The sequence below is a fragment of the Acomys russatus genome, chromosome 1 (assembly GCF_903995435.1).
Source record: "Acomys russatus chromosome 1, mAcoRus1.1, whole genome shotgun sequence".
Lineage (NCBI taxonomy): Eukaryota > Metazoa > Chordata > Mammalia > Rodentia > Muridae > Acomys > Acomys russatus.
In genome coordinates, this window is record NC_067137.1 from 24,165,744 (window position 1) to 24,190,296 (window position 24,553).

Consider the following 24,553-nt stretch of genomic DNA (forward strand, 5'->3'; position numbering starts at 1 on the left):
GTTCTTTTAGAGGTGGCTCACAAACATCTATAGTGAGATCTGGTGCCCTCTTCTGGCGTGTAGGCACACATGCAGGCAAATATTGTACTAGTAATAAATACATCTTTTTTGGTTTTTTGAGACAGAGTTTCTCTGTATAGCCTTGGCTGTCCTGGATCTTGCTTTATAGACCAGGCTGGCCTCTAACTCACAGAGATCCGCCTGCCTCCGCCTCCCAAGTACTGGGATTAAAGACAAGCCCAACCACTGCCCGGCTGAGATTTATTACTTTTAAGAGCAGGATGTATTTACTACTTTTATAATCAGGAGACATAAATGAAGTAGTACCAATGTAGGCAGCAGTTGACTACTTTAGGTATGAATGAGAGAATGATTGAAAACGAAGTTGCTGAAGGAGCCTCTATGCATATTTGAAAGGCTACTTGCAATGCAAAAGCGGACAGTGGCGACAGAAAATAATCGGGAACTAAAGCAGCATGAATAGATATTAATGATTGCTCGCCATGGTTCAGAAGTTCCAATTGCTTTGGTGCCCGGGAGGACAAAAGGTTACTCTGGAGAGGACTAGCAGCATCCTTCCCCTTAGACCAGAACAAACTTCGAAATGCTGTGCTATACATTTTAGGTAAGTACACCTTTTAATCCAAACGATGTTTGATAATACACATCAGATTTTTTTGGGGGGTGGGGAGAGGGTCTCACTATTGCCCTGAGTGCCCTTAAACTCATGGCATTAGCCCACTGAATGGTGGGATCACAGGTACGCACCACTATGCTGGGTGAAAAAAAAAAAGTTTGGTGTTTGGTCTTGAGACAGGGTCTAACTGTGTAGGTAGCCCTGGTTGGCTTTGACCTCACAGAGATCTGCCTTGGTATACTTGATGAAAATTTAATTTTTAAAATAAGCATTTTAAAGTGAACAGATGAGAAAATAAGTCTCTACAGGGTTTCCTTCTGAGCCTGTGAGGCAGGACAGTGAAATTGGCGACTATGACATTCTCAGATTCAGAGGAATCATTCTCCCTTGGTAATACATGTATAATGGCAGCATGAACTTGCATTCCTTAGATTCTGACTCTGCTTTTCCAAGATCAATGGCTTACCCAGGATCTATTGTACTTTCTTTACACTAATCTGCAGCCAATCTAAATCGTTTCCAAATACTTTCTCAAAGACAGTTTTGATTTATCTTCTTACTTCAGGTTCTATATTGGGCTCATGTCAACTTAAATTTGGGTAACTTTTTTTGTTGTTTCATTTTTCTCGTTTGTCAACTATCACTGGATAATTTCATCGAGTTCTTCCTTATGAGGGTCAAATCAGGTTATGTTTAGGTAGTGTTATGCAAATCAGCAATTATTACTTTTCATGTTAAGCGATTAAAAAAAAAAAGCTTTCTGAAAATTTGGTGCCCGGTACACTGTCTCCTTCTCAAATGGGGAATATGGGTGGGTTAATCCCCCGGATTGAGGCTGCGTCTCTCGTTCCTTTTGTCTTTTCGGAGGATTTAGGACTGTCATGGCGCTTTCAAGAAGGAGGAGAAGGCCTTCGTTTCGTCCGGCAGAATTACTTGGGGCACCTCGGCAGGGCGGAGGGCGGACAGAGAGACGAGAAGACAAACGCTGGCAAGCTGTCCGCAGGCGCCCCGCAAGGGGTGGAGACGCGGCAGGAGGCTGCCCGGAGAGCGCCCGTCTGCGGGCACCGCCCCCCGCCGCCCTGTCCAATGGAAACCTGGCGGCGGTGCGGCACCGCCCGTCTGTTGGTCCGGACGCCGCGAGGGCGGGGCCCGCAGTTCGGTTGCGCTGCGGAGCGCAGCTGTGAGGGAGTCGCTGCGATCCGAGGCCCCGGAACCCGAGCTGGAGCTGAAGCGCAGGCTGCGGGCGCGGAGTCGGGAGGTGAGCTCCGGGGAAGGAGGCCCTGGAGGGAGGGGCTCGCGGGAGGGCGGCACGACCGCCCGGAGCCGCGCGGGCCGGCGGGACGCGGCGGGCGGGTGCTGACGGGCCGCCCTGCTCCCTCGGGAGTCAGGCCCGATCCTGCCCGGCCCGTCGCAGCTGAGGGGCCACCTTGGCCCCCAGAGGGCGCCGCCCGCCCTCCTGGTGTCTCCGGCGTGGCCGCGGCGGCCCGGAATTCTGCGGGCGCGGGTCGGGGGCGGGGGGGGCCGGCGTTCTCTTAGAACTCTGGCCGCGAGAGGCGGGGCCGGCGGCGCGGGCGGGGGCGGGGCGGGGGCCCCCGGGCCGGAGGGCCTGCGGAAGGAAGCGCGGCGTCCGGGCCGGGCCTGCTGGCGGGGCGGCGCGCGGCGCGCGGGGGGCGTGGCCTGCGGCCTGACGGCGCGGCCGGCCTTTGATGAGGTGGCTGTGGCGCTCGGTCTCCCGGCTGGCGGGCCACTCTCCGCCGGCCGCCACTTCCTCCCAGCTACTGGCCGGGCGACCTGTTGGAGTGTTGACGTGCTGAGGGCCTCCTGCCTCGCTGAGCTCGCTTGCTCTCCGACTAAGCACCTCTGCTGGCCTCGGAGGGCTTTCTGGGGTTCCCCGGAGCGGCCTGCGGCTGCGAGCTATGCGGGATGACGCGCAGAGGGCTTTCAAACTAATAATGGAAGCCGGGAGGACAACTTTGGGAGCTAAGAGACAATGCCCTGGAGTGGATGTACTGTGCGCCCTCAGGGGAGCTAGAGGCCGCGTGGAGCTAGCCCTCACCGGCGTGCGATCCCGGCTAACCCTGCCAGCAGCCCCTAATGTTGCTCAGGCTTCCGCAGCCGGAGCGGGAGTGCTTGGAGATCTATAGGCAGTCCTCTCTTCTTACCTCCTGGGACATGTTTGGGGAGGGAAATGTACCTTCAGGGTGACTGGCCACAGATTGTCTTCTCCTCCAGTGGCCTCTGAAGTGGATGTCTGTGTCCTTGGTCCCGTAGTTTTAGGTTCCATAAGCTACAGCTTCTTAAGTTGACATTCTACGAGTGTCTCTGTTTTAATCTGGCTAGAATTTCGCTTAGCTGTTCCGATTTTAGGCACATCGTGTGAAGGTAGCTACTCTTAGAACTAAGTGAAACAGACATTTTTCTTAGCTCCTTGACAGGGAAGGGGGAAAACTCGGAACTAATAGCTTTCTTGGAAGACTGAAGAGAATTTCTAGGGTAGGCAAGGACTTTCCTTAAAAATTAAAGTGGGGGGAATATCCTACCAGATGTTTTTTTTTTTACTGTAGTGCTTTGCTGCTCTTTGAGTTTACTAGAACATTGTTTGATACAAATCTCCCAATTCGAGTAAAGCAGCGTAGGTTGGGGAGAGATGTGCAGAAAGGGGTATGGGAGAGAAGCATGTGGTTGGTTGGTTTGGTTGCAGGTTTCTGGTATTCCGAGCTGACTGAGGAGTGCAAGTTTACTTTCCAGGGTATCACTTACTAGACAGCGCTCCCTTGAGCCTACGCACACACAAGTTGCAATTCTTTACAGTCTGTTCATGTGCTTGCCCTATTATTTTTTATGGGTTAATGAAAAACTTAGGGTTTTCTTCAAGCACCTCTGCCCCTGTAGAAATGTTTTGAACACTTTTCTTATGAAAACTATAGCTTGCATTGTTTGTACCTGAAGGAAGTAACTCACTGTCCTGAAACTCACTGTGTAGACCAGGCTAGCCTGAAACTCACAGAGATCCTTTGCTTCAGAAAATGGAAAAGTCAGAGCCTTTGAGCAATGTGACTATGAAAGGAAAGCTGGAAACTTAAGGTATTTGATTTTTTTTTTAAATTTGTGCTAATTAAGTGCAGGCATTTTATTTATTTTAATTCACTGATATATCTCAAGCACCCGCCCAATGTGTGACCTACAATAGCCTACAGATGTTATTAAACATTTCATTGAGTAAATGAAAAGAAATGCTGTTAAACAATGCCTGTTTGCCACACACGTACACATCAAAAGGAAGGTGAGGCCATTAGAGCTGGAAGTCACCCCTACCAGTCACCTGGCCGATGTGTAGAAGATGGATAATGTCACTGTGGGTTCTAGTAGGATGAATCAGTTGGGAATTTTGGCTAGTTGGTGTAGGCCCATAAAGCTGTCTCAGTGGAACATTTTGGAGTCTAGAGTCATGTATTCTGATGTCCGTATGCACAGTGGAAATTGAGGCACATAGTCAGTGGGAAACATTAATTGCATTACTATTTGCTGAGACGGAATGGGGCACCTGATTTTACTATACATTTGTGTTTGACTAAAGTGGTTTATATTGTCATTTGTGTTGTGTTTGGCACTTTTGGGTGATCTTCTGACTAATTCTGATTTTAAAGGAAACAAGGGAGATGCGTTTTTGAGTCTGAAGATGAAGTTAGTTAAGACTGTTAAAGTTGCCAGCCAGTGGTGGCCCACACCTTTAATCCCAGCACTTGGTAGGCAGAGGCAGGTGGGTATCTGTGAGTTCAAGGCCAGCTTGATCTACAAAATGAGTCTAAGACAGCCAAGGCTACACAGAGAAACGCTGTCTCGGAAAAAAACAAAACAAAAAACTATCATAGATCTGTTTTTGACCTCTGTCTTTTGTCTTTGTTCAACCACTGAAGGCTGAGTGTTCATTCCAGCATGTCGGAAGGGGAGTCCCAAACAGTAGTCAGCAGTGGCTCAGACCCAAAGGTAGAGTCCTCATCCTCAGCTCCTGGCCTGACCTCAGTGTCACCTCCTGTGACTTCTGCAACCTCAGCTGCTTCCCCTGAGGAGGAGGAGGAGAGTGAGGATGAGTCTGAGATCCTGGAGGAGTCCCCCTGCGGGCGCTGGCAGAAGAGGCGGGAAGAGGTGAGGTGGGAAGAGGAGAGGTGGGAAGAGGAGAGGTGGGAAGAGGTGAGGTATGGGTGTTGGCAGAAGAGGTGGGAAGAGGTGAGTGGGAAAAGGTGAGGTGGGAAGAGGTGATTGAGAAGAGGTGAGGTGGGAAGAGGTGAGGTGGGAAGGGGTAAGGTGTGGGTGCTGGCAGAAGAGGCAGGAAGAGGTGGGGTTCTTGGGAGAGCAAACTGTAAAAGGTGAAAGAACAGAACAGACTGTAGTAGGGTGGAGTTAGAGGATCATACTAAAATGGTGGCTCCTGAGGTAACCTAATTCTACTTAAATTGCTTCTCAGGTGAATCAGCGTAATGTACCAGGTATTGACAGTGCATACCTGGCCATGGATACAGAGGAAGGTGTGGAGGTTGTGTGGAATGAGGTACAGTTCTCTGAACGCAAGAACTACAAACTGCAAGAGGTAGGTGATGAGGCCTGGGGACACTAGAACCAGTGTTTAAGCAGTTGTTGCTGGGGAAATGACTGGAAGAGCCTTCTGGTTAGGCCCTCTTTGGGGAGGGGTAGGGGATGGCATCTCATAGTACTACAGTGATCTGTGAGCTCCGTTGTCCCTGTCTGCCTTGCTCCAGGAAAAGGTCCGTGCAGTGTTTGATAATCTGATTCAGTTGGAACATCTTAACATTGTTAAGTTTCACAAGTATTGGGCTGATGTTAAAGAGAACAAAGCCAGAGTAAGTTGTGTTTTTTTGTTTGTTTGTTTGTTTTTGCCTAGTATTTCCTGAACTCTTTGCCAGAGAGCAGCTATATTTATTGTTCATTTTACGTTTACATTACATTGAAACTAGGTCATTTTGAGACAAGGACTGAAGTCTACTGCTGTGGCAGGGAGAGTAGGACTTTATCTGATACCTATAGCGTTTCCCAGTTACAGATGGGGAGGAATGAGTGAATGTTTGCTTGCTTCTTTGTTTTCATTGTGCTGTTGAACCTTAGAAAGTGATACTAAAGAAAAGGAAAGTTGAAGAAACACAGTTTAATATGTATCTGGTGTAAAGTCACCAGGCGAGAGATAATTTCTAGTATAAAGCCTTAACAGTACTTTGCTTCCCTAGGTGATTTTCATCACGGAATACATGTCCTCTGGGAGCCTTAAGCAGTTTCTGAAGAAGACCAAAAAGAACCATAAGACTATGAATGAGAAGGTACAAAGAGAAAAGAAGCTAGACATAGTTTTAGGCTGTTTTAGAGGTTTAAAGAGATCGGAGGCATGGCAAAGGCTAGTAGGAAGTCTAGGGGAGGGAAGCGTCACTAGTTGTTGTGGTGGTACATGCCTTTGACTCAGGAGGCAGAGGCAGGTTAGGTCTCTGTGTTTGAGGCCAGTGTGATTACATAGTTTCAGGACAGCTAGGGCATATAGTGAGACCCTGGAGGAGGAAGATGGGCAGAGAGGGGAGAAGGAAGGGGCAGAGAGAAGTATTACTGCTGACCCTTGGACTATTTTCCAGGCTTGGAAGCGCTGGTGCACACAGATCCTATCTGCCCTAAGGTAAGTAATATCTGGTTAGTCTTTGCCCCAGTATCTCCTGGTCAGTTCCTTAAACAGCTTGCAAGGCACTACTCTGCTTTTCTATTCTGCCTCTCCCCAGTTTCTCTGAGTCACATATTGGCACAATTAGGTCCCCTTATGGGGTCCTCCTAGTGCTCTAACCACCAGTGTCTCGGCCTCTTTCTCTGAGTGCTCACTTAAGTCACCTGGCGTAATGGAGATTCAGAGTATAGAGACTATCGTGGTGACACGGAGGAGCCCTGGCCATTGCTCATCTTAACCCTTGGGTTTCCCCTGCCCTTAATTTCCTAGTGGCCCCTCTAACAGCCCAGTGCCCCCACAGCTACCTGCACTCCTGTGACCCTCCCATCATCCATGGGAACCTGACCTGTGACACCATCTTCATCCAGCACAACGGACTCATCAAGATTGGCTCTGGTGAGGGAGGGAGAGATCCTGGGCAGGGGAGCCTCGGGAACTTGGGAACCATGGGGGTAAGGTGAAAGGCACGGGAGAACAGCAAGTTTTGAGTTGTGGGCTCATGATAAGAGATAGGCTGCTAGTAGTGGTAATTCATAAGGAGAGACCAATTAGTGAAAATGGGGTAGGTGTACAATCCTGTACTTCTTGTCAAGAACCTCAGAATAATACAGATAAGTTGATAGGAGGCTGGGAAAGAGCAAGAGATGATATGAGGTCTGTCAAGCCCTTTGGGCCAAACCCTACCAAAGAGGTTCAAGACTGCCTGCTGTGAGCGCCTTCATTTGCTGTGTTTGTGTGCAGTGACATTTCCGTGTGCCGTGTCTGTGTGGTGTTACCATTTGTCTGGGGCTTGGCTGCTCCATCGCTCACAACTTTTCTCTGTTTTCCTCCCTCCCGCTTACGGGCTGCTCTGTTCCCAACAGTCTTTCATAGGATTTTTGCTAATGGTGAGAGCTCCCTCTGCCCCTCTTGGGGCTCTGTTTGTGCTTGCTTTGCTCCCTCTGCGGCTGCCCAGTGCATGCAGTCGTGGGAGCAAGGCCTGTTCCCTGCTTCCCGTGCCTAATTATGCCTGCTTAGCTTTTGCCCCACCAGCCCTCCACCTGCTTGCCCCTTTGTAACCTGCTTGTTTCCTGTGGATTCTGCCTGGCTGGACACTTCCTCTTAGAGTCATATCCCCCTCATCAAGCTGGCTCCCTAAGTCATACTGTGCTCCTAGATTCTCTGTGACTTGTAGTCATTGTTACAATCAGAGTGAGTCCAGCTTGGGCCTGGCCCTGGTTCCTTGTTCAGTCCTGTGGTAGGTGGTGTTGAGGAATAAAGTTTTAGAACAAAGGTCTAAAATGTTTTGGTGGATTAAAAAGTGAAACTGATTTCAGAGTATTGATTCACTTGAGTTGTGTTTTGTTTTTGTTTTTGTTTTAGTTTTGTTTTGCATTTCAGTCAGCATAGATGGGTAAGGAAGAGGCTAGCTCCTTGCTTGTATGTTAATGCTACTTTGCCTTTCTTATTTAGGTTCAGGAGGTCTCCAGTTGTCCCATAGTAGGAAGGGCTGCCTGTATTTTTGTGTTAGTTGCAGGGTGGATGAATGAAATAAAATAGTATTTTCATGGGCCTATGGATGTGATAGATCTGGCACTTTGAAAAGATGAGCAGGTCACAAATGAAAGTTTGTCCTTTGACTGTGTTACATGATGAGTCTAAAGCCCTCAGTGTTGTTGTATAGGCTTTGTTGTCCTGGGTTAGTGACTTAGATGAGAGCAGAAGGCTGCAGAAAGGGGACATAGGTGTGTCCTTACGCAGGCCACAGCTTAGGTCTGGAAGAGTGATAGGGTTGTGTCTGTTGAGTATTAGAAAGGAGACGTCAGCAGAAACACGGCTTTTGGAGCCTCTCTCTCTCTAGAGTAAGGTCATGCTTTGGTGGTGGTGGTCAGATTGTGGGTGTCTCCCTGCTCCTAGTGGCTCCTGACACTATCAACAATCACGTGAAGACTTGCCGGGAAGAGCAGAAGAACCTACACTTCTTTGCACCAGAGTATGGAGGTAAGGTAGCCTTGTCTCTCTGTCTCAGGCTATGCTATTTAAAAAAAAGAAAAAAAAGGTCCCTCAGACAGATTGTGCTCCTCCACCTACTCCCTCCCTGACACATCATCCCAAGATTATCTCTCACCCCAGCAGCCCCTGCCAAGGCTACCCCAGATCTTGGTTTTATAGCCTGAGATACAAGGATAAAACAACCAAAACTCTAGGTTTCTGTACTTGTATACATTGTTTTTGTTGTTGTTTTGTTTTAAAGTATGTCTGCCACTTCTTACCCCCAATCAATTCTCTCTCTTACTAAACCATGTGTTTTCTCTAGAAGTCACTAATGTGACAACAGCAGTGGACATCTACTCCTTTGGCATGTGTGCACTGGAGGTGAGAACTGAGGGAAGGAAAAAAGAGAAAACCTGAAATCAGAACATAGAAAGGGCAATGCTGGGAGCGACTGTGGGAGCACTGGCTTTGTTTCTCAGATCTTTTTCCTTTGGGTTCCTTCTCACTGCAGATGGCAGTACTGGAGATTCAGGGCAATGGAGAGTCCTCATATGTGCCACAGGAAGCCATCAGCAGTGCCATCCAGCTACTAGAAGACTCACTACAGAGGGTAAGATCAATTTCGCTCCCTAACCGACTCACACTTTCAGGCTTATTGTACCTCAGGAATATGTTCTAAGAGCAAAATAGTAAAATTAAATAGGAAAGACTAAACCACAATTTTCCTGTGAGAAATTTTTGATTCTAGGCCCACAGGCTAAGGGGTTAAGATAGTAGTACTGAGGTTAAAGAATTGTTTCCTAGAGCCAGGTGTGGTGGGGCAACTTTTAATCCCAGCACTTGGGATGCAGAGGCAGGGGATCTCTGGGTTTGAGGACAGCCTGGTCTACAGTGAGTTCCAGGACAACCAGGGCTACATAGGAAAACTATCTCCAAAAACAAAAAACAAACAAAAATTGTAGTTGAGGAGTAGAAAAGTAATACCAAAGCCAGCCGTGGTGTCTCATGCCTGTAATCACAGCACTTCAGAGTCGAGGCAGGAGGATTGTGAGTTCAAAGACAACCTGGGCTATACAGTGAGATCCAGGCCAGCTTAAGCCACATAATGAGACCCTGTCTCAGAAAAACTAAATGTCTAAAAAGACAGTGAATGATAAGTTTATACATTACCATTTATTTTTAAAGCCCTTTCGGGAAATACATCAGTGTTTCCCCAACAAGTATTGAACTCCAAGCATGTAGGAAATATTTTGCTAAGTGTAATGAAAGTTACACAGGTATGGAGTCTTGCCAGATGCCTGCTTCAATTTCTTGTTCTTCTATAGGAGTTTATTCAAAAGTGCCTGCAGTCTGAGCCTGCTCAAAGACCAACAGCTAGAGAACTTCTGTTCCACCCAGCACTGTTTGAAGTGCCCTCACTCAAACTTCTTGCTGCTCACTGTATTGTGGGACACCAACGTGAGTCCCCTAGACCCTAGTAGGAATTGGTCCTGGGACTGAATCCAAGCTAAATAAAGATTACTAGGAATTTTCTTCCAGCTTAGGGCTTCCTTCCATCACTGGCATGGCCATGGGATCTTTAGTCTTCAGTTACCAAAGGGATTCTTTACCCCTGCGCCCTCTGCCTAGTGTGAAACAATTCTGTCTTTATATAACGTTCTACCCGATTATACCCACCAGACATGATTCCAGAGAATGCTCTGGAGGAGATCACCAAAAACATGGAGACCAGTGCGGTACTAGCTGAAATCCCTGCAGGGCCAGGACGAGAGCCAGTTCAGACTTTGTGAGTGATCAGCTGAGAGGGTTTCAGAGAGAGATGGTCACTACCACCCTGAGGCTCTGTAGAGTGCTCATTCTCATCTGTTTGCTTTTCCTTGCAGGTACTCTCAGTCACCAGCCCTGGAATTAGACAAATTCCTTGAAGATGTCAGGTGAGAGAAGGTGGGCTTCTGTGAGGAAGTAGGTGTCCTGAGGCTTTCACAGAGCCTGAGTGACTTATGTCATCTCCTACCAGGAATGGGATCTATCCTCTGACAGCCTTTGGGCTGCCTCGGCCTCAGCAGCCACAGCAGGAGGAGGTGACATCACCTGTTGTGCCCCCCTCTGTTAAGACTCCTACTCCGGAGCCAGCTGAGGTGGAAACACGCAAGGTGGGGACTCTGGTGTGATTATGTCCTTGGCCATGGCGGGTAGAAACATCTCAACTAAGGCCTTTCTTTCTGCCCTCTGGCCTCCGCGTTCTTCAGTGGGCCGGGAGGGCTTCCAGGTGTAGTTTTACTGACTGGTCCCCTCCCTGCCCTGTTCCAGGTGGTGCTGATGCAGTGCAACATCGAATCCGTGGAGGAGGGAGTCAAACACCATGTAAGCCCAGGGCCAGGGCCGCACAGGGTGGGCGGGCGAGAGGAGCTTCCTTCTCATTGTCCTTTTCTCTAGCTGACACTTCTGCTGAAGCTGGAGGACAAACTGAACCGGCACCTGAGCTGTGACCTGATGCCAAGTGAGGGTCTCCTTTATTTTCAAGGAGGGCAGTTTCTGAACCTTACCCTTTGAGGGACATGTCAGGGACAGGGGGGTGATTCACAGAGCTTCTGAAGCTGTGTGAGCTGAAGGGCTCCTCCTCATACTGTACTCACGTGTCCTTTCTATTTTTCTGTCAGACGAGAACATCCCAGACTTGGCAGCCGAGCTGGTGCAGCTGGGCTTCATTAGTGAGGTGAGGCTCCTGCCTTCCCTGCCTGCCCCAGCTGCCTTCCTGCCTTCTCCTAGCCCTGTCTCACAGAGCTCCTTCCCCAGGCTGACCAGAGCCGCCTGACTTCTCTGCTGGAGGAGACTCTCAACAAGTTCAACTTTGCCAGGAACAGCACCCTCAACTCAGCTGCTGTCACCGTCTCCTCATAGAGCTCACTTGAGCCAGGCCCCTATCTGAGCTGTGGCTGTCCCTGAACATGCTGCAGTCCTCCTGTCCCTTCTCCCCAGTCAGTATTACCCTGTGAAGCCCCTCTCCCCTTATTATTCAGGAGGGCTTTAGGGGCTCCCTGGTTGAGCATCATCAGGCCCCCTGCCCTCTCTCCCTCCCCTCTGCACTTTGTTTACTTGTTTTGCACAGACGTGGGCCTGGGCCTTCTCAGCAGCCACCTTCTAGCTAGGGGCTAGTAGCTGCCCTGCTGCCTGCTGCCCTGCCTGTGTGGACAGGAGGCCCACGGGCACTGGGGGAGCCGAGTTCTACAATCCCGCTGGGGCGGATGGGCAGGAGAGAAAGGTGGTGCTGCAGGGGTGGCCCCGGGGGCCATTCGAATCGCCTCAGTTGCTGCTGTAATAAAGTCTACTTTTTGCTAAAAGCATCGTGTGTTGTTTGCTGCTCAGCGCGTGGCTGCCCAGGTGGGGGTGGGGCAGGCCCGGTGGGGCGGCGCCTTGGAGGCCGGGCCTCAGGTCGGGGGGCGGGCCCAGGTGGAGCTGCCCGGCTGCGGTGCGGAAGCCCAGCTTCAGGTTGGCGGCGAGGCGAGGCCAGGTTCGGCTCGGCCGGCTGGCCGGGCGGCGGAAGGGGCAGAGCGGCCACAATGAGGTACTGCCGCCTCTGCGCCTTCGGTAAGTTGCACAGCTTCCTCCCTCACTCGTGGTCCCACACGCCGCGGCTGGCCGGGGGCGCGCCCTGCACGGCTGATACCTGCCCTTCCCCCTACTCTGTAGACGCCGCCCGAGGGCCTAGGCGGCTGATGCGCGTCGGCCTCGCACTCATCCTGGTGGGCCACGTGAACCTCCTGGTGGGAGCTGTGCTGCATGGGACTGTCCTGCGGCATGTGGCCAACCCTCGTGGCGCGGTCACGCCGGAGTATACCACCGCCAATGTCATCTCGGTGGGCTCAGGACTGCTGGTGAGCGTGGCGGGAGGGAGGTCAGGCAGGCAGGTTGGGCTGAACGCTGAGAGCCAGTAAGCCATAGGCTTGTTGCTTCCACAGAGTGTTTCCGTGGGACTTGTGGCCCTCTTGGCGTCCAGGAACCTTCTTCGTCCACGACTGGTGAGAGGGGTGGAGAAGCTATCTCAGCTGACTTCCAGTGGGCAGGAGCCTCAAGTAGAGAAACTGAAATGTCACTGGGAAACTTAGGCTGCTCACCCATGTCTTCTACCCCTCTAGCACTGGGCCCTGCTGTCGCTGGCCTTGGTGAACCTGCTCTTGTCTGCTGCCTGCTCCATGGGCCTCCTCCTTGCTGTGTCGCTCACTGTTGCCAATGGTGGCCGCCGTCTTATTGCTGATTGCCATCCGGGACTGCTGGATCCATCCATACCGCTGGACCAAGGGCCTGGACACACTGACTGCCCCTTTGATCCCACAAGAATTTATGTGAGCTTATCCTTGCCGTTCGCAAAGCTTTGGTCCTCACCTTTACCCTGTGTACTGCTTCTGCCTCATTCCAAGGCCTCGTCCTCTTTGTTACTTTTGGTTTTAGGATACAGCCTTGGCGCTGTGGATCCCTTCTCTGTTCATGTCTGCAGCAGAGGCTGCGCTTTCTGGTTACTGTTGTGTGGCTGCACTCACCCTGCGGGGAATTGGGCCCTGTAGGAAGGAAGGGTTGCAGGGGCAGGTAAGGAAGAGGGGCAGGAAGGGTGCATTCCACGCCCTAGTTACATTGCAAAGGAACTGCTGTGTCAGTTAAGGCCTGGTGACTGAGTCCCCCCTCTCCTGCAGCTGGAGGAACTAACAGAGCTTGAACCTCCTGAGTGTAAAAGGCAGGAAAATGTGCAGCTGCTCCGTCACCATCAGGATTTCCAGGCCTCACAGAGAACCTGGGTTTAGCACAGGTAAAGCCCTGGGACGGGTGCATTCCTGGGGACTGGGGCTAGCTCTTGGGTGTGTTGCTGATGGCTGATGTAGTTGGCTTTCTTTGTTGGGCAGGTGTTCCTCGGAGGCGCAGTCCACAGGTGTTTCCTACTACACACAGGGCCTTGATCCTAGGGTGGCATAAATAATTGTAATAAAAGAACTTGTTTTTGTCTTCTGCCTGCTTAGTTGCTTTTAGAGTAAAGGACACTGTGCCGCGGTGGAGAGATGTTGGCCAAAGAATGCAGCAGTCTCAACTACTTACAGAACTTTAATGAGGGACAGATCTAAACATCTTGGCTGCACCAGTCACTGAAAAGAAAAGCTGGTGCTGGGGAGCCCACCACACCACTGGCTGATGAATTTGAGCACATCCTGGCACACTGGGCTGTGGGAGGTCTGTAAGCAAAGAGGGGGAACAGGAGAGGAACTCCTTATAGCCCTGCAGGGGCCACCAGCTCCTAGGTGTCCTGAGGAGCAGGAGCAGGCACAGCATCTGTACCAGCTTTTTTAAAAAAGCAGTCCTGTTGGCGGGGGTCCCCCTACCCCCCCCCCCACCTCCAGCTGTTCTCTGCTCTTTAAGACGCCCTCTCTAACCTTGAAGGCCATGAGAAACTTGTTCCAGTTGTCTTTGTTAGCAGCCTTCCCTGGCCGCTTAAATTCAATTTTGTTCCTTAGAATCGGGTAACCTGTGGAGGAGATGGAAAGATGACGGGGTGTGCATGACAGCGGGAAGGATAACGGACCCTGGGAGGAGAGTGGGATGAAACCAAGTTTTCATGCAGCTGCTTTTCCGTCCTTTCTACTTGCCAGGGGATTATGGGATGCTGTGGGTACGCTGTACCTGTAATGAGGCAGGGCAGTGCGCGGACTCCAGTGCTCGCGGCCACTAGGGAAGCCTCATAGACACCACGCTCGTCCCGGGGCAGAACCTGCTCCAGCCTCTGGTCCATTGAGACTGTGAGCACCCAGTCTCTAACCTCTTCTCTCTGGGCCTCCTGGGAAAGAGGGGTAGCACTGGCTTCATACGGGGTGAACACATCAGCTATAAATAGTCCCCCTTAGATCCAAAGAACACAGTTTGCTTTCCCGGAGTAATAGTGAGGGCTGATGTCACTGAAAGACAGCAACCCAAAGCCATCCTCCCTTCTCATTGCCAGCCCACTGGTGACACCTTTCCCTTCTCATCCTGCCCCCTTACCGGGACATGCTGCTTGGCTGGGAGTGGCACCTCAAAGGGAATGTCTGTATCCTGAAAATCCGAGTGGTCCAGGGCATCCAGAGTCCCTTCTTCGATTGCCTGTGGCAGAGCAGTTAACCCTGAGACAGGCACAGCTCCTGACAGGCAAAGCCTCCTGGTCTCAGGACACTGTCCCTACTTACATCAGTCAGATCCAAAAATCGGTTGAGGAAAATGAAAGCCATATTCTCCCAGCCAACTTCCTGTAATAGAAGTTGAAAATGGGCATGAGCTTGAGTACCACTTCCCTGGGCGCCAGGACACTCCAAGAAGAGGCAGCCGGTCTTCTACAGCATCACCCCACACTCAGCATTGCTCAAGGAAATCTCCATCTTCCCACTTTAGATTTCCGTGTGTCTTCAGCCCCACCCTCCCCTTGTCCCAGAGCTCACCTTGGCAGCAATGCCTGCTTCATAAAAGGCCTTGTCTGCAGGTAGTAACTGGGTGTGGCGCAAGAGGGAAACAGAAAGCCTGGCAGCTACGGTTTCCTGTGGATTAAAGGCCAAGTTTATGATCCTGGTTCTGTGGTGACTGAGCCCAGACTGATTAGCCTGTAACTAAGGCAGCATGGAGTTAGAAAACCAGAAAGCAGTTCTGAACTGTTCTAGGTCTCGGCTAGTCTGGTCTTAGTTGTTTTCATCAACACAAGATAACTGGGCCCGGATTATATACAGGGTTCCTTCTACTTCTAGAATTTGACCAAGTACATGAAATGTATACAGAGTTACAACCAAGTAAGTTAAAAGTATGTGCACTTGGAGGAGGTGCATAAAACTCGTGACATCTGCAGAATGCAGCTGGTAGGGCTGTGGCACAGAGCCCTATGGGAAGAAACTTGGTTTCAGCAAGTGTTAAAGACTGATTAGACAAAAGCACAGAGGGCAGTGTGGCAGCCCCAGAGCTGGGACGTGCTCAGCTTCATAGGGCAGAAGGTGCATCCCTGTGACTGAGGGCTCAGCCGTCAAACCCCCCCCCCCCCCCCCCCCGGTTACATCTTACCAGCTGTTTAATACTCTGGGCTGCAGACCGTGTAGCGTAGTAATGTGCGATCAACAGCATCACCTCAAACTCCTCATGAGCCTCTGAGTTTGCCTCGCTGGACTTCACCAGGTTTTCACACTAGAGAAAAGTGCATGCACGACTGCATAGTTAGGCTTGGATCAGAGGAAGGCCAGGAAGGGTTGTAGAGTGGACACTGCTAGCCATCTGGACTGAGAAGATAAAGGTTTATATCCCCTAAAATAGAGACCAGGATCGGGACAGGAAAAGGCATCCTTCCATTTCATTATTGACCCTCCCTTACCAGGTTGAAGAGGACATCGCGAAGATCAGCCCAGCTGTGGTAGGCCTCAGCATTGTTCGTCCCAGGAGAGCTAACCATGTCTGTGAAGATCCTTTTGTAGATGTTGAAGTTCTAACAGGGGAATGGGGGGAACCTGAGTGAGGGAGCTGCGTGTGTCCGTGCTGAGGGACCGACGCACGAGGAAGAGGCATGAGAAACCTATTGTGGCAGCAGGACCAGGAGTTCAAGCTTATTCACAGTGAGTTTCAGGCTGGCCTGGCCTACAGGAGTGCTGACTCAGAAAAGACAACACCCGTCGCTCGAGCTGCTGTTGACACTGAGTGCGGGTGAATGTACAGCCACAAGGTTAACAGGCTAATAGTCTAGGGAACTCTTGACTCTCCACGGGAGAACAATGTTAGTTCTGGAGGAAGTCAAGACCCGTGAAGGTGTCCACGATTCCTCTTAGACACACACATCTGTGTATGGTTATTAAGAACATGGACAGCTGTTTGGGTGTTTCTTCAAAGGGTAAATCCTCCAGGGAGTCTGTTTCAGGACAGGATTCTGGGCTTGATGCTCTCTGTCTAAGGACAGGCCCCTCTGAGGTGACTGAAAGGATGGCTGGCTCTAGAGGATTCAGAAGGAGTTCCTTAGTGGAAACATCCATTCCAAGAGGGCTGGTACCTGTGGGTTAGCAGGGGCTCCGTGTTGCACATAGAGCGCCAGTGCCTGGCTACAGCCACCTTCTCGGATCAGATGAGTTGCATACAAAGCCACATACTTGTGCAGAATCTTGTAGTTCTGTTTGGGAGTGGAGGAAAAGCGTGGTTACGGCTGGGATCAACAAGAACAGGCAGAGACAAGAGGCCATGGGTTTGTTTAGGGGGCAAAGGGCACAGACAGTTCTGACTGGAGTACAGAAGGCTGCTCCCTGGTGTTCGTTAGGGACCTCTTACCCCTCTGGTGGGGGTAAGAGATGAGATGCTCAGAAGTAGGCAGAGTCAAGAGGAGATGGGGTACCTGCTTGGTAGCTGTTTCGATGCACTTATCCCACTGACCCTGCTCCACATACAGGTCCAAAGCCGCTACTACGTCCACACCCACCAGCTGTGGAGCAGTAAAGACAGATGAGCGGAGAGGAAGGGGACAGCCCCACACCTCTTCAGGGATTCGGCTTTTACTCTTATTGTTTCTGTGGTGCTGGGGGCTGTACCCAAGGGCCCTGTACCTGGTAGGCAAGAGCTCAGCCACCTAGTGAAACCCTCTGGCCTCTTCCTGCATTCAGCCTCCTAACTCTGGGAGCCTTACCGAATCCACTTTGCCCTGGTTCTTGAGGAACTCCTTATAATGCTGGTCCACATAGTCTTCATACCTGTGAAGATGTACAGAGATTGCTAACTTCATGGTCCTGGGACACCATACCTTCTCCATAGGAACTCTTCCCTGGTGTTTGCAAAAGGGACTAAACGCAGGGTCTCCTAGTGATTACCGAGGGTCTAGCTCTTTGGCCACGCGCTTGGCCTTGTTCCACTCTTCGCCCTCAATGAAAGCGTCGATTGCTTCTTTGACAAGGTCCAGGTTCAGGTAGAGCTCTGCAGCCTGCGCAGTGGGTATCAGGGTGGAAACTGTCTTCCCAACTGACTCCATGGCCTCCGCAGAACACTGCAGCACCTGCCAAGGGGCCCACCCCTACACTCCACCCACTCCACCCCTGCACATGGATTCAAGTCAGCCCTGGTACCCTACTTACAGCACTGTGCTTTCCAATTCTGATCAGCTGAGGACCTACAGCCCGAACTACTTCCAGACTGCGCTGGGGAGGCAGGAACTTGATGGACAGCTCAGCCGCCTGAGAGGTTGCACAGGTGGGAATGGGTAGAAGAAACAAAGCCTACTAGAGCTTCTTGGCCTTTGTGTCTTTCTCCCTTAGCTCCCAAGTTTCTTGTGACACTTCCTCATCTTCCGCCCACCCTCCCAGCCTACGCCTGGCCCGTGGGTCTTCTGGCTAACCACCACTGAACCTATGTGGTGATCTACTTGGCTCACCGCAACTCTTCACTTTCTTTGCTGTCCTGGTAACATAAAGAAAACTGAAATGAGGACTGCAGGAGTACCTGCAACTATTTGTGAGTCTCAGGTGACTGATGGTCACTCAATTTTGAAAACAGTACTAAAAAGAAAAAAAAAGAATTGGCAATTATCAATAATATTAAGTTCAGTGAGTATTATGTTGAGATGTCAATATTTTAAAGATCTTACTTCTTGAGGGGTGTTTTAAGACAGGGTTTCTCTGTGTAACAACCCTGGCTACCCTGAAATTCACTCTATAGACCAGCCTGGCCTCGAATTCAAAGAGATTGACCTGCCTCTGCAAGCATTGCCACCATGGCTGGCTGATTTTACTTATTTTTATGTTATATGTATATTTTGCCTGCATTTTTGTCTGTGTGTCTGGTGCCCATGAAGGCCAGAAGAGGGCACTGGAGTTCCAGATGGTTGTGAGCTGCCATGTGGGTGCTGGAAACATAACTGGGGTCCTCTAGAAGAGCAGCCAGTGCTGGAAACCACTGAGCCAGCTCTTCAGTCCGAAAAGCCAATTATTTAAATGTTCAGTTAAATGTATTACAATTACTTTTAACTGTCTTTTTTTTTTTTTTTTTAGCATTAATCAAAACTAGGTATTAAAAGCTGAAATAAACATCTGTAGCTTGCACAGTGCCCCCAGCAGACAGTGCTGGATGGTTGTTATAGCTCTGCTTAACTCTGTATCTGTGTGCTGTCCACATCCTAATTTTAATTTTCATGTGACCAAATTTAGCTATAGTCTAGACTAAGTCCCCCGCCCTTTCCCTTTGCTTTCTTGGCCTGCTAAACCCTACAAGGCTTAAAGCAAGCTGTCTCCCCATCGGCCATTGCCATCCTGTGACCAATCTGAAAGTACAGCCCTGCTACTTTACTTTGGTAGTCAGCGTAAAAGGTTGATCGGTCGCTTAGTGCTTGCTGACTAAAGTCTGCTCAAATCCCACAGCCAAACATCAGCCCCTTCAATTCTTTGTTCCACCTCCTGGGACCTATTTGATGTTCCTTAAAACTTAAGGACATCTTGCATGGGCATTAACACAACAGTAGTTAGAGAGCCAGTGACCCCTCAGGACTCCCAGTACCACATTTCCCTGGACCCAAAGCATATCACTTAAACTGTACATGCATGCCCAATTGCAAAAATCCTAAATGGGTTGACTTATTGCTTGCTTCTCTGTGATGACCGGAGACATGGACTCAAGGCACTGGTCAAACATTACTCAGGGTCTTTCTGTGAGGATGTGCTTGGACAATGTTAGCACTTACGCTATAAAGCAGACTGGCCTCAGTAATGCAGACTGCCTTCATCCAATCAGCTGAGGGCTCGAACTGAGCCAAGGACTTACTCTACCCTGAGTTTGGAAAACTCCTCCTGCCCAAATGCTGTCTGAATGAGGACAGTGGCTTTTTCCTGCCCTTACTCTGGAAATGAAGTGCTGGCTCTTCTTGGGACCCCAGCCTTCAACAGGAACTGCAGCACTTTCTCTCCTGGGCTTCCTGCTCACCAGCCTCCATACAGACCTTGGGACTTGCCCACTTAGGTAGCCGTGTGAGCCACTTTCTCATGGCAGGCATATACACTATCAGTTTTGCTTCTCTGACTAATAGTTTGTCTTGGACGTGGTGTAATCTACTGGAGAGGAGGCTTCTTTGCAGGAGCTGTTGGGTGGAGGAGCTGAAGGAGGAGCCCATGGTTTGGTCATGGCCTTCACCTATGCCCCTGGGTCTGAAGTTGCCATTCTTGCTCCTGTTCAAGTCCTCCTGCCCTCCTCAGAGAACCTTCTGGACTACTCCAGCCCACAGAGAGCTCATGTGCCTTGAACTCCACACACTCAGCCTTCTCTCGGCTTGGCTGTCTGGGGTGTGTCTGACAGCTCTTTTGGCTCCAGCATGCACAGCAGGCACTCGGTAGGTAGTATCTGTTACTTGACGTTAAGTCACAGGAAGATCAAAGCATATTTGTGAAGGCAGCTGAGTGGGGATGGACCTAAGGGAATCTGGGCCAGGGAGAGCCTGGAGCCTCACCTTCATCCAGCACTTCTCCATCAGGCCACTGCTTCCTGAGTCTCGAACTTTGAGGTAGCAGTCCACAGCTCGGCTGTACTCTCCAGCCTGTTCCCACTGCCGTGCTTGTTCTACCAGTCCCTCCACACCTCTGTGGGGATGAGAGTATTGAACGGCCAGGATCGGGGAGGGGTGCTGTGGTCCATCTCACCAAGGCCAGGACGTAAGGCTTCTTACCTGCCCCCCTTCTTGGTAGCTTCTCGCTCATACTCTTCCTGTAAGGCCTCCAGCTGGCCGGGCACATAGTCCTTGCAGATCCGCAGAGCATCGCTCCAGAGCCCAGCCTCCTGCTCAGAGAGTGTCAAACTGCACAAGTCGGGTGGGGGTTCCTCTGGCCTGACCCCTGACTTCTTGGATGTCTCTGTTCCTTTTCATGCCTATCCTTTCCATCCCCGGCCATTTCCAGCACCAGGAATCAGTGTGGATTTCTGTGGCTCTCATACCATCTCATCCTCCCTTTGTGGCCTAAATACAGTGACTCACCTTGTAGTAACTGAGAGCCAGACCTGGTCTCTGGGCCCGAAGCAGCAGCCCTTCCGCCTTCTGAAAGTCCTTCTCCTCCAAGGCCCCACGGGCCTGCCCTACAAGTACCTCAGCAACGCTGTCAGGATCGTGGGCCTCAGCCACGCGCTGAGCTGCCTCCCAGTCCTGGTTGTGGACAAACCTGCCCAAGGTGGGGGACACAGGAGATGTTGAGTACTGATGCCTCAATAGTGGGAGATGGTTGTATAAACTGAGGGGTTATTGGGTTCATCTGTACTAGGTTTGAAAGTAAAGATGACCAAGGAAGACCCTGGGGCAGTATCTTTAAAGAAGCTGCAGTGGGGGCTGGAGACATGGCTCAGTGGGTAAAGGTGCTTGCCACAAAAACTGGTGACCTGAGTTCAAATCCTAGAACCTGCACGATAGAAGGAGAAAACCAACTCCTGCGAGTTGAATTCTGACCCTCACACATGTGCTAAGGCATGCATTTCCACACTCATAAGTGAAAGGGGGAAAGGTATGGAGAAACTCCTCACATGAGGACAGCCTCTTTGGGTTTACCAGCTCTGATGAATTCGGCTTCAGCCTCTTCAAATTTGCCCTAGATAGGAAGTCGCACATGGTGAGATGGAGCCAGCATTACAGGCAATTAGGAGGTGGGTTTGTAGTGGTTCTCAACCTCCTTAATGCTGCAACCCTTTGTTCCTTGTGTGGTGCTGTTCCCCAGCCATAAAATTATTTTTGTTGCTACTTTATAACTCTAATTTTGCTACTGTTATAAATCATAATGTAAATATATTTGATATGGAAGGACTGTGAAAGGGTTGTTCCACCTCTAAGAGGGTCACAACCTAGAGGCTGAGAACCACTGTGTTAGGGTGTAGGATGGCAGAATCACGACCATACCTCATCCTCCAGGTACATAGCATATCTGAGGTGAATTTCTGGGGTTTTGTGCTTGAGAGCCAGCCGAGAGAGCTCAAAGGCAAACTCAAAGGAGCTGGAATGGAAGATGGAGATAGAGTTTGCATTTACTACTTAGAGAAGGCAAGAGAGTATAGAGAAAAGACCGTGACTAGGGGAAGAAAAGGGCAAATGTAAAGGTAACAGGCAGAAGTGGCTGGGCAGTCCTGTTTCCTGAGGCCATAGGACCGCTCCTGCAGCTCCACCCCTCCTCCTGAGGCACTACCCCCAGCCCCCAACTCTGCTCCTGGTCTTTGTGACATTTGCACTGATCAGTTGCCTGTGCTGCAGTCGATAACCCCCTTCCCACATTCATACAAGAACCGCTAGTCTTAATTAAACACAGTGGGTCACAAAGAAACAGACACCACAGGAGGAGGGGGCTAGCTGTGACTCAGGGGCCAGCAGAAGCCAGAGGATGAACAGGGTGCTGGGGATAGGATCACAATGCACTGTGTATGTGTGTGAAATCGCCTAAAGAGAAAACAATAAAGGGAAAAACTAAACATTTTTCATTTAACAAGACTATGTTTTGATGACCCAGAAGTGTTGCTGACTTAGCACAGTCCTGGCTTTTCAAGCTGTTCTTGCTCCTCCCTTCTCTTTAGAACAACCACGGACAAAACACATTCCTTCCAGAGATCTCTACTATAGTCTTTCTTTCTTTCTTTCTTTCTTTCTTTCTTTCTTCTTTCTTTCTTTCTTTCTTCCTTCCTTCCTTCCTTTCTTCCATTTTTGTTTCTGGAGACATGGTTTCACTGTTTACCCTTTCTTGGCTGGCCTGGGACTCACTAGGTAGACCAGGCTGGCCTTGAACTTACAGTGATCTACCTGCCTCTGTTTCCTGAGTGCCTGACTGATTTTTCACCTTTTTTTGTTTGGTTGGTTGAAGGAAGCCTGGTATCATGTAGACTAGGCGGGCCTCAAACCCACTGTGTAATTGAAGCTGACCTTGAACTCTGATCTTTCCACCTCTGTCCTCAAATGCCAGGACTATAGGCTGGCACCACCATGTCTTTCTAGGCCTGGCTCACATGTCTTCATGTTCGCCTCAGCTTTTGGAATAATTTTTCAGTTGCATGTCAGTTTTCTTTCTCCCTCTATGGGCTGCTCTTGGAGGAGCCAGTGGAAAGAAGGCTCCATGCAAGACCCACCAGTTGTCAGCAGCGTGGTCAATGGCAGCCTCCAGAAGTCCCAGCTTGTTGAGCAGCCTAACTGCAGCCTCTCCTCCCAGGCTCTTTGCCCATAGGTAGGCCACGTGTTTGTGGGCATTGGTCCCTCCATGGGCTTTGGCCACCTGTAAAGCAAAGTGGTTCAAGCGTTGCCAATTGCAAAGCTGCCCCTTGTCATCACTGGCCTCCTGCCTCAGTCTGATGAGGGTCAGGATCCTGCTCCAAACCCACACTACAGAGGACCAACTTTCAGGTCTCTTAGCTTAGGTCACAGTGTTTAGGGACAGAGGATGAGTTTCAGGAAATCCATAAGCCCTTAAAATTGTAAGTAAAATTTTATCTATATAGGCATAGCTGTGCTTCTGACAAAGATACTCTGGTCTCTGTGACATTAGTTTAAGACAGTCAAGTGGGAACAGGAAAGAGTGATGCATGAGCTTCTTACCCGGTAGGCCTCCTCCCAAAGCCCACTGGAGCGGTACATGTTCACAGTTGCCTTCCACTCCTGGGCCTCAAGGTAGTGGTACTCAGCCTCCTGCAGTCGGCCTTCGGCCTCCAGCTCCTGCAGGATGGCACGTCAGGATGGAAGGGGTGAAGGATGCTGGTTGGGAGGGTTGGGCAGGGCCAGAAGGGCTCACCTTGCCGAGGTGAAGATGTGTGTCACTGAGTAGATCCGGATGGTGCTTCCCCACCAGGCGGATCATGTCATCGTACAACTTGTGCTTTTTGAACATGGTGATGGCAAGATCGGGCTCCTCCACCGTCACATACAGCCTGAGCACAGGGGATGCACCGGGAGCTCTTACAGCTAGATCCCCGCTGCTGCCGCCGCTGCCGCTGGGCAGAGGCCATCCATTCCCCAAACCTATCCCTTCTCCAAGCTCTGAAGCCTCAGCACTCTCCACACTCACCTTTCAGCCTCTCGGTATTTTCCCTGCTTCTCCATTTCCTGGGCCTGCGTGATGTACAGCACCGACACGTCTTCTGGCCGCATGCATTTCATGGCCAGCTGTCAACACGGAACCCAGGTAGGTTCAGGCCAAGCACACGGAAACTAATCAGCTTGTGAACTCTGAATTCTCCCAACAGTCACTGGCATTTACTTATTTATTAGTCAGGTCAGGCAATGCCGAGCCCGCCCAGAGCCCATGAAGAACTGCATTTTGCTAAGGGATGACGACTGTAAGGCCTGGGTAGGCGGCACATGCTGCATCACCACACTCCCACTTTTGCCACTGAGCTCTGCAATGTAGGGCGAGGACAGAGCTCTCAAGCGACCAGGGCCTATGGAGCACTAGTTCAGAATGCCTGGCTCCCAGGACTATCAGAACTGCAAGCGAAGGGGCAGGGACCTTTCCTCATTTTCTTGCTGTTGCTAGGGATCCAAGCTGTCCAGGCTGTAATTAGTACTCTTTCTTAGCTTTTAGGGAACCAGTAAAGGAGGGCTATCAGACATCAAGGAATGAGGTAACATGGCCACCAATGCAGAGTTCTTTGCTCATGGATACTGCTCATTCTCTACCTTGTGGGCTTGCTCCCAGCGGCCAGCCTGGGTGTACATGTCTATAGCATCTTTGGTCCGGTCACCTTTGGTGTAGAGTTCCTCAGCAATCTGAAATTAAAGATGCCAACTGGGATGGTGGAGAGCCTGGCACAGCACTTTGTAATGATACTGAAGAAAAGATGAGTACAAGTAAAATGTGTCTCTAGGAAAAAGACTAGATCAAAGCAAGGTAAAAACAGTGAGTGTGTGTGTGTGTGTGTGTCTATGTGCATGTGTTAGGTACACAGACACAGAATCAAGAGGAGAGTTATCCTCTTATCACGCTCTGCCTTATTTCTTTGAGGCAAGGTCTCTCTGAAGCTGGCGCTTGTGATGTTTAGCTGGGCTGGCACCCAGCAGGCCCCAGGCAGGGACTCCTCTTGCCGTTACCCCTGCCACTCTGGGGCTACAGGTATGTGCAAGACCATGTGGGTGCTGGGATCTGAACGTAGGTTCTCAGAGTTGCATAGCAAGTTCCTCCAGCAACTGAGGCACCCATGCAATCCAGTGGAACTTAAAGGGCCACCCCCGTCTGCGTGTAGGGCTGACTATACTGGCAATGCTGAAGCTATTC

General features: G+C 50.5%; 3 protein-coding genes across 4 annotated transcripts in view; 2 read left to right on the forward strand and 1 right to left on the reverse strand.

The window, feature by feature from the left end:
- The first annotated feature begins 1,755 nt into the window (after window positions 1-1,755).
- Nrbp1 (nuclear receptor binding protein 1) lies at window positions 1,756-11,668 on the forward strand. 2 transcript variants are annotated; one of them, XM_051142155.1, is made up of 19 exons: window positions 1,756-1,895; window positions 4,555-4,783; window positions 5,103-5,225; window positions 5,395-5,496; window positions 5,878-5,967; window positions 6,271-6,311; window positions 6,655-6,749; window positions 7,217-7,240; window positions 8,250-8,333; window positions 8,650-8,708; window positions 8,839-8,937; window positions 9,653-9,785; window positions 10,008-10,113; window positions 10,211-10,261; window positions 10,345-10,480; window positions 10,638-10,691; window positions 10,764-10,827; window positions 10,988-11,043; window positions 11,124-11,668. In XM_051142155.1, the coding sequence occupies exons 2-19, from the start codon at window positions 4,574-4,576 to the stop codon at window positions 11,226-11,228; spliced, it is 1,632 nt and encodes a 543-aa protein (XP_050998112.1). In that variant the 5' UTR covers window positions 1,756-1,895; window positions 4,555-4,573; the 3' UTR covers window positions 11,229-11,668. The 2 variants fall into 2 exon arrangements, with proteins under 2 accessions (XP_050998112.1, XP_050998182.1); XM_051142225.1 differs by lacking the exon at window positions 7,217-7,240.
- Window positions 11,669-11,800: 132 nt separating this feature from the next.
- On the forward strand, window positions 11,801-13,154 carry Krtcap3 (keratinocyte associated protein 3). The gene is made up of 6 exons (XM_051142569.1): window positions 11,801-11,915; window positions 12,018-12,202; window positions 12,287-12,346; window positions 12,464-12,670; window positions 12,777-12,911; window positions 13,016-13,154. Exons 1-6 carry the CDS (start codon window positions 11,888-11,890, stop codon window positions 13,121-13,123), a joined length of 723 nt encoding a protein of 240 aa, XP_050998526.1. The 5' UTR covers window positions 11,801-11,887; the 3' UTR covers window positions 13,124-13,154.
- Window positions 13,155-13,397: 243 nt separating this feature from the next.
- The window catches only part of Ift172 (intraflagellar transport 172), a 35,953-nt gene continuing 24,797 nt past the window's right edge, over window positions 13,398-24,553 (reverse strand). The window contains exons 26-48 of the mRNA XM_051142620.1: window positions 23,959-24,048; window positions 23,348-23,445; window positions 23,075-23,210; window positions 22,882-22,998; window positions 22,419-22,561; window positions 21,208-21,301; window positions 20,838-20,902; window positions 20,302-20,482; window positions 19,996-20,105; window positions 19,780-19,909; window positions 17,423-17,521; window positions 17,162-17,271; window positions 16,981-17,044; window positions 16,693-16,779; window positions 16,357-16,473; window positions 15,691-15,801; window positions 15,387-15,506; window positions 14,780-14,875; window positions 14,531-14,590; window positions 14,349-14,447; window positions 13,992-14,145; window positions 13,745-13,836; window positions 13,398-13,546 (exon numbers count right to left, since the gene is read on the reverse strand). Coding sequence (XP_050998577.1) covers window positions 13,457-13,546; window positions 13,745-13,836; window positions 13,992-14,145; window positions 14,349-14,447; window positions 14,531-14,590; window positions 14,780-14,875; window positions 15,387-15,506; window positions 15,691-15,801; window positions 16,357-16,473; window positions 16,693-16,779; window positions 16,981-17,044; window positions 17,162-17,271; window positions 17,423-17,521; window positions 19,780-19,909; window positions 19,996-20,105; window positions 20,302-20,482; window positions 20,838-20,902; window positions 21,208-21,301; window positions 22,419-22,561; window positions 22,882-22,998; window positions 23,075-23,210; window positions 23,348-23,445; window positions 23,959-24,048 — 2,463 coding nt within the window. The 3' untranslated portion in view covers window positions 13,398-13,456. The remainder of the gene's footprint in view (window positions 13,547-13,744; window positions 13,837-13,991; window positions 14,146-14,348; window positions 14,448-14,530; window positions 14,591-14,779; window positions 14,876-15,386; window positions 15,507-15,690; window positions 15,802-16,356; window positions 16,474-16,692; window positions 16,780-16,980; window positions 17,045-17,161; window positions 17,272-17,422; window positions 17,522-19,779; window positions 19,910-19,995; window positions 20,106-20,301; window positions 20,483-20,837; window positions 20,903-21,207; window positions 21,302-22,418; window positions 22,562-22,881; window positions 22,999-23,074; window positions 23,211-23,347; window positions 23,446-23,958; window positions 24,049-24,553) is intronic.

Excerpts from the sequence above, each read along its gene's own strand:
- Nrbp1 (XM_051142155.1), top strand. The coding sequence starts at position 4,574 with ATGTCGGAAGGGGAGTCCCAAACAGTAGTCAGCAGTGGCTCAGACCCA. Across the intron at positions 10,828-10,987 it reads GAGCTGTGACCTGATGCCAA|ACGAGAACATCCCAGACTTG; the intron begins GTGAGGGTCTCC and ends TTTTTCTGTCAG. Across the intron at positions 11,044-11,123 it reads AGCTGGGCTTCATTAGTGAG|GCTGACCAGAGCCGCCTGAC; the intron begins GTGAGGCTCCTG and ends CTCCTTCCCCAG.
- Krtcap3 (XM_051142569.1), top strand. The coding sequence starts at position 11,888 with ATGAGGTACTGCCGCCTCTGCGCCTTCG. Across the intron at positions 12,203-12,286 it reads CGGTGGGCTCAGGACTGCTG|AGTGTTTCCGTGGGACTTGT; the intron begins GTGAGCGTGGCG and ends TTGCTTCCACAG. Across the intron at positions 12,347-12,463 it reads ACCTTCTTCGTCCACGACTG|CACTGGGCCCTGCTGTCGCT; the intron begins GTGAGAGGGGTG and ends CTACCCCTCTAG.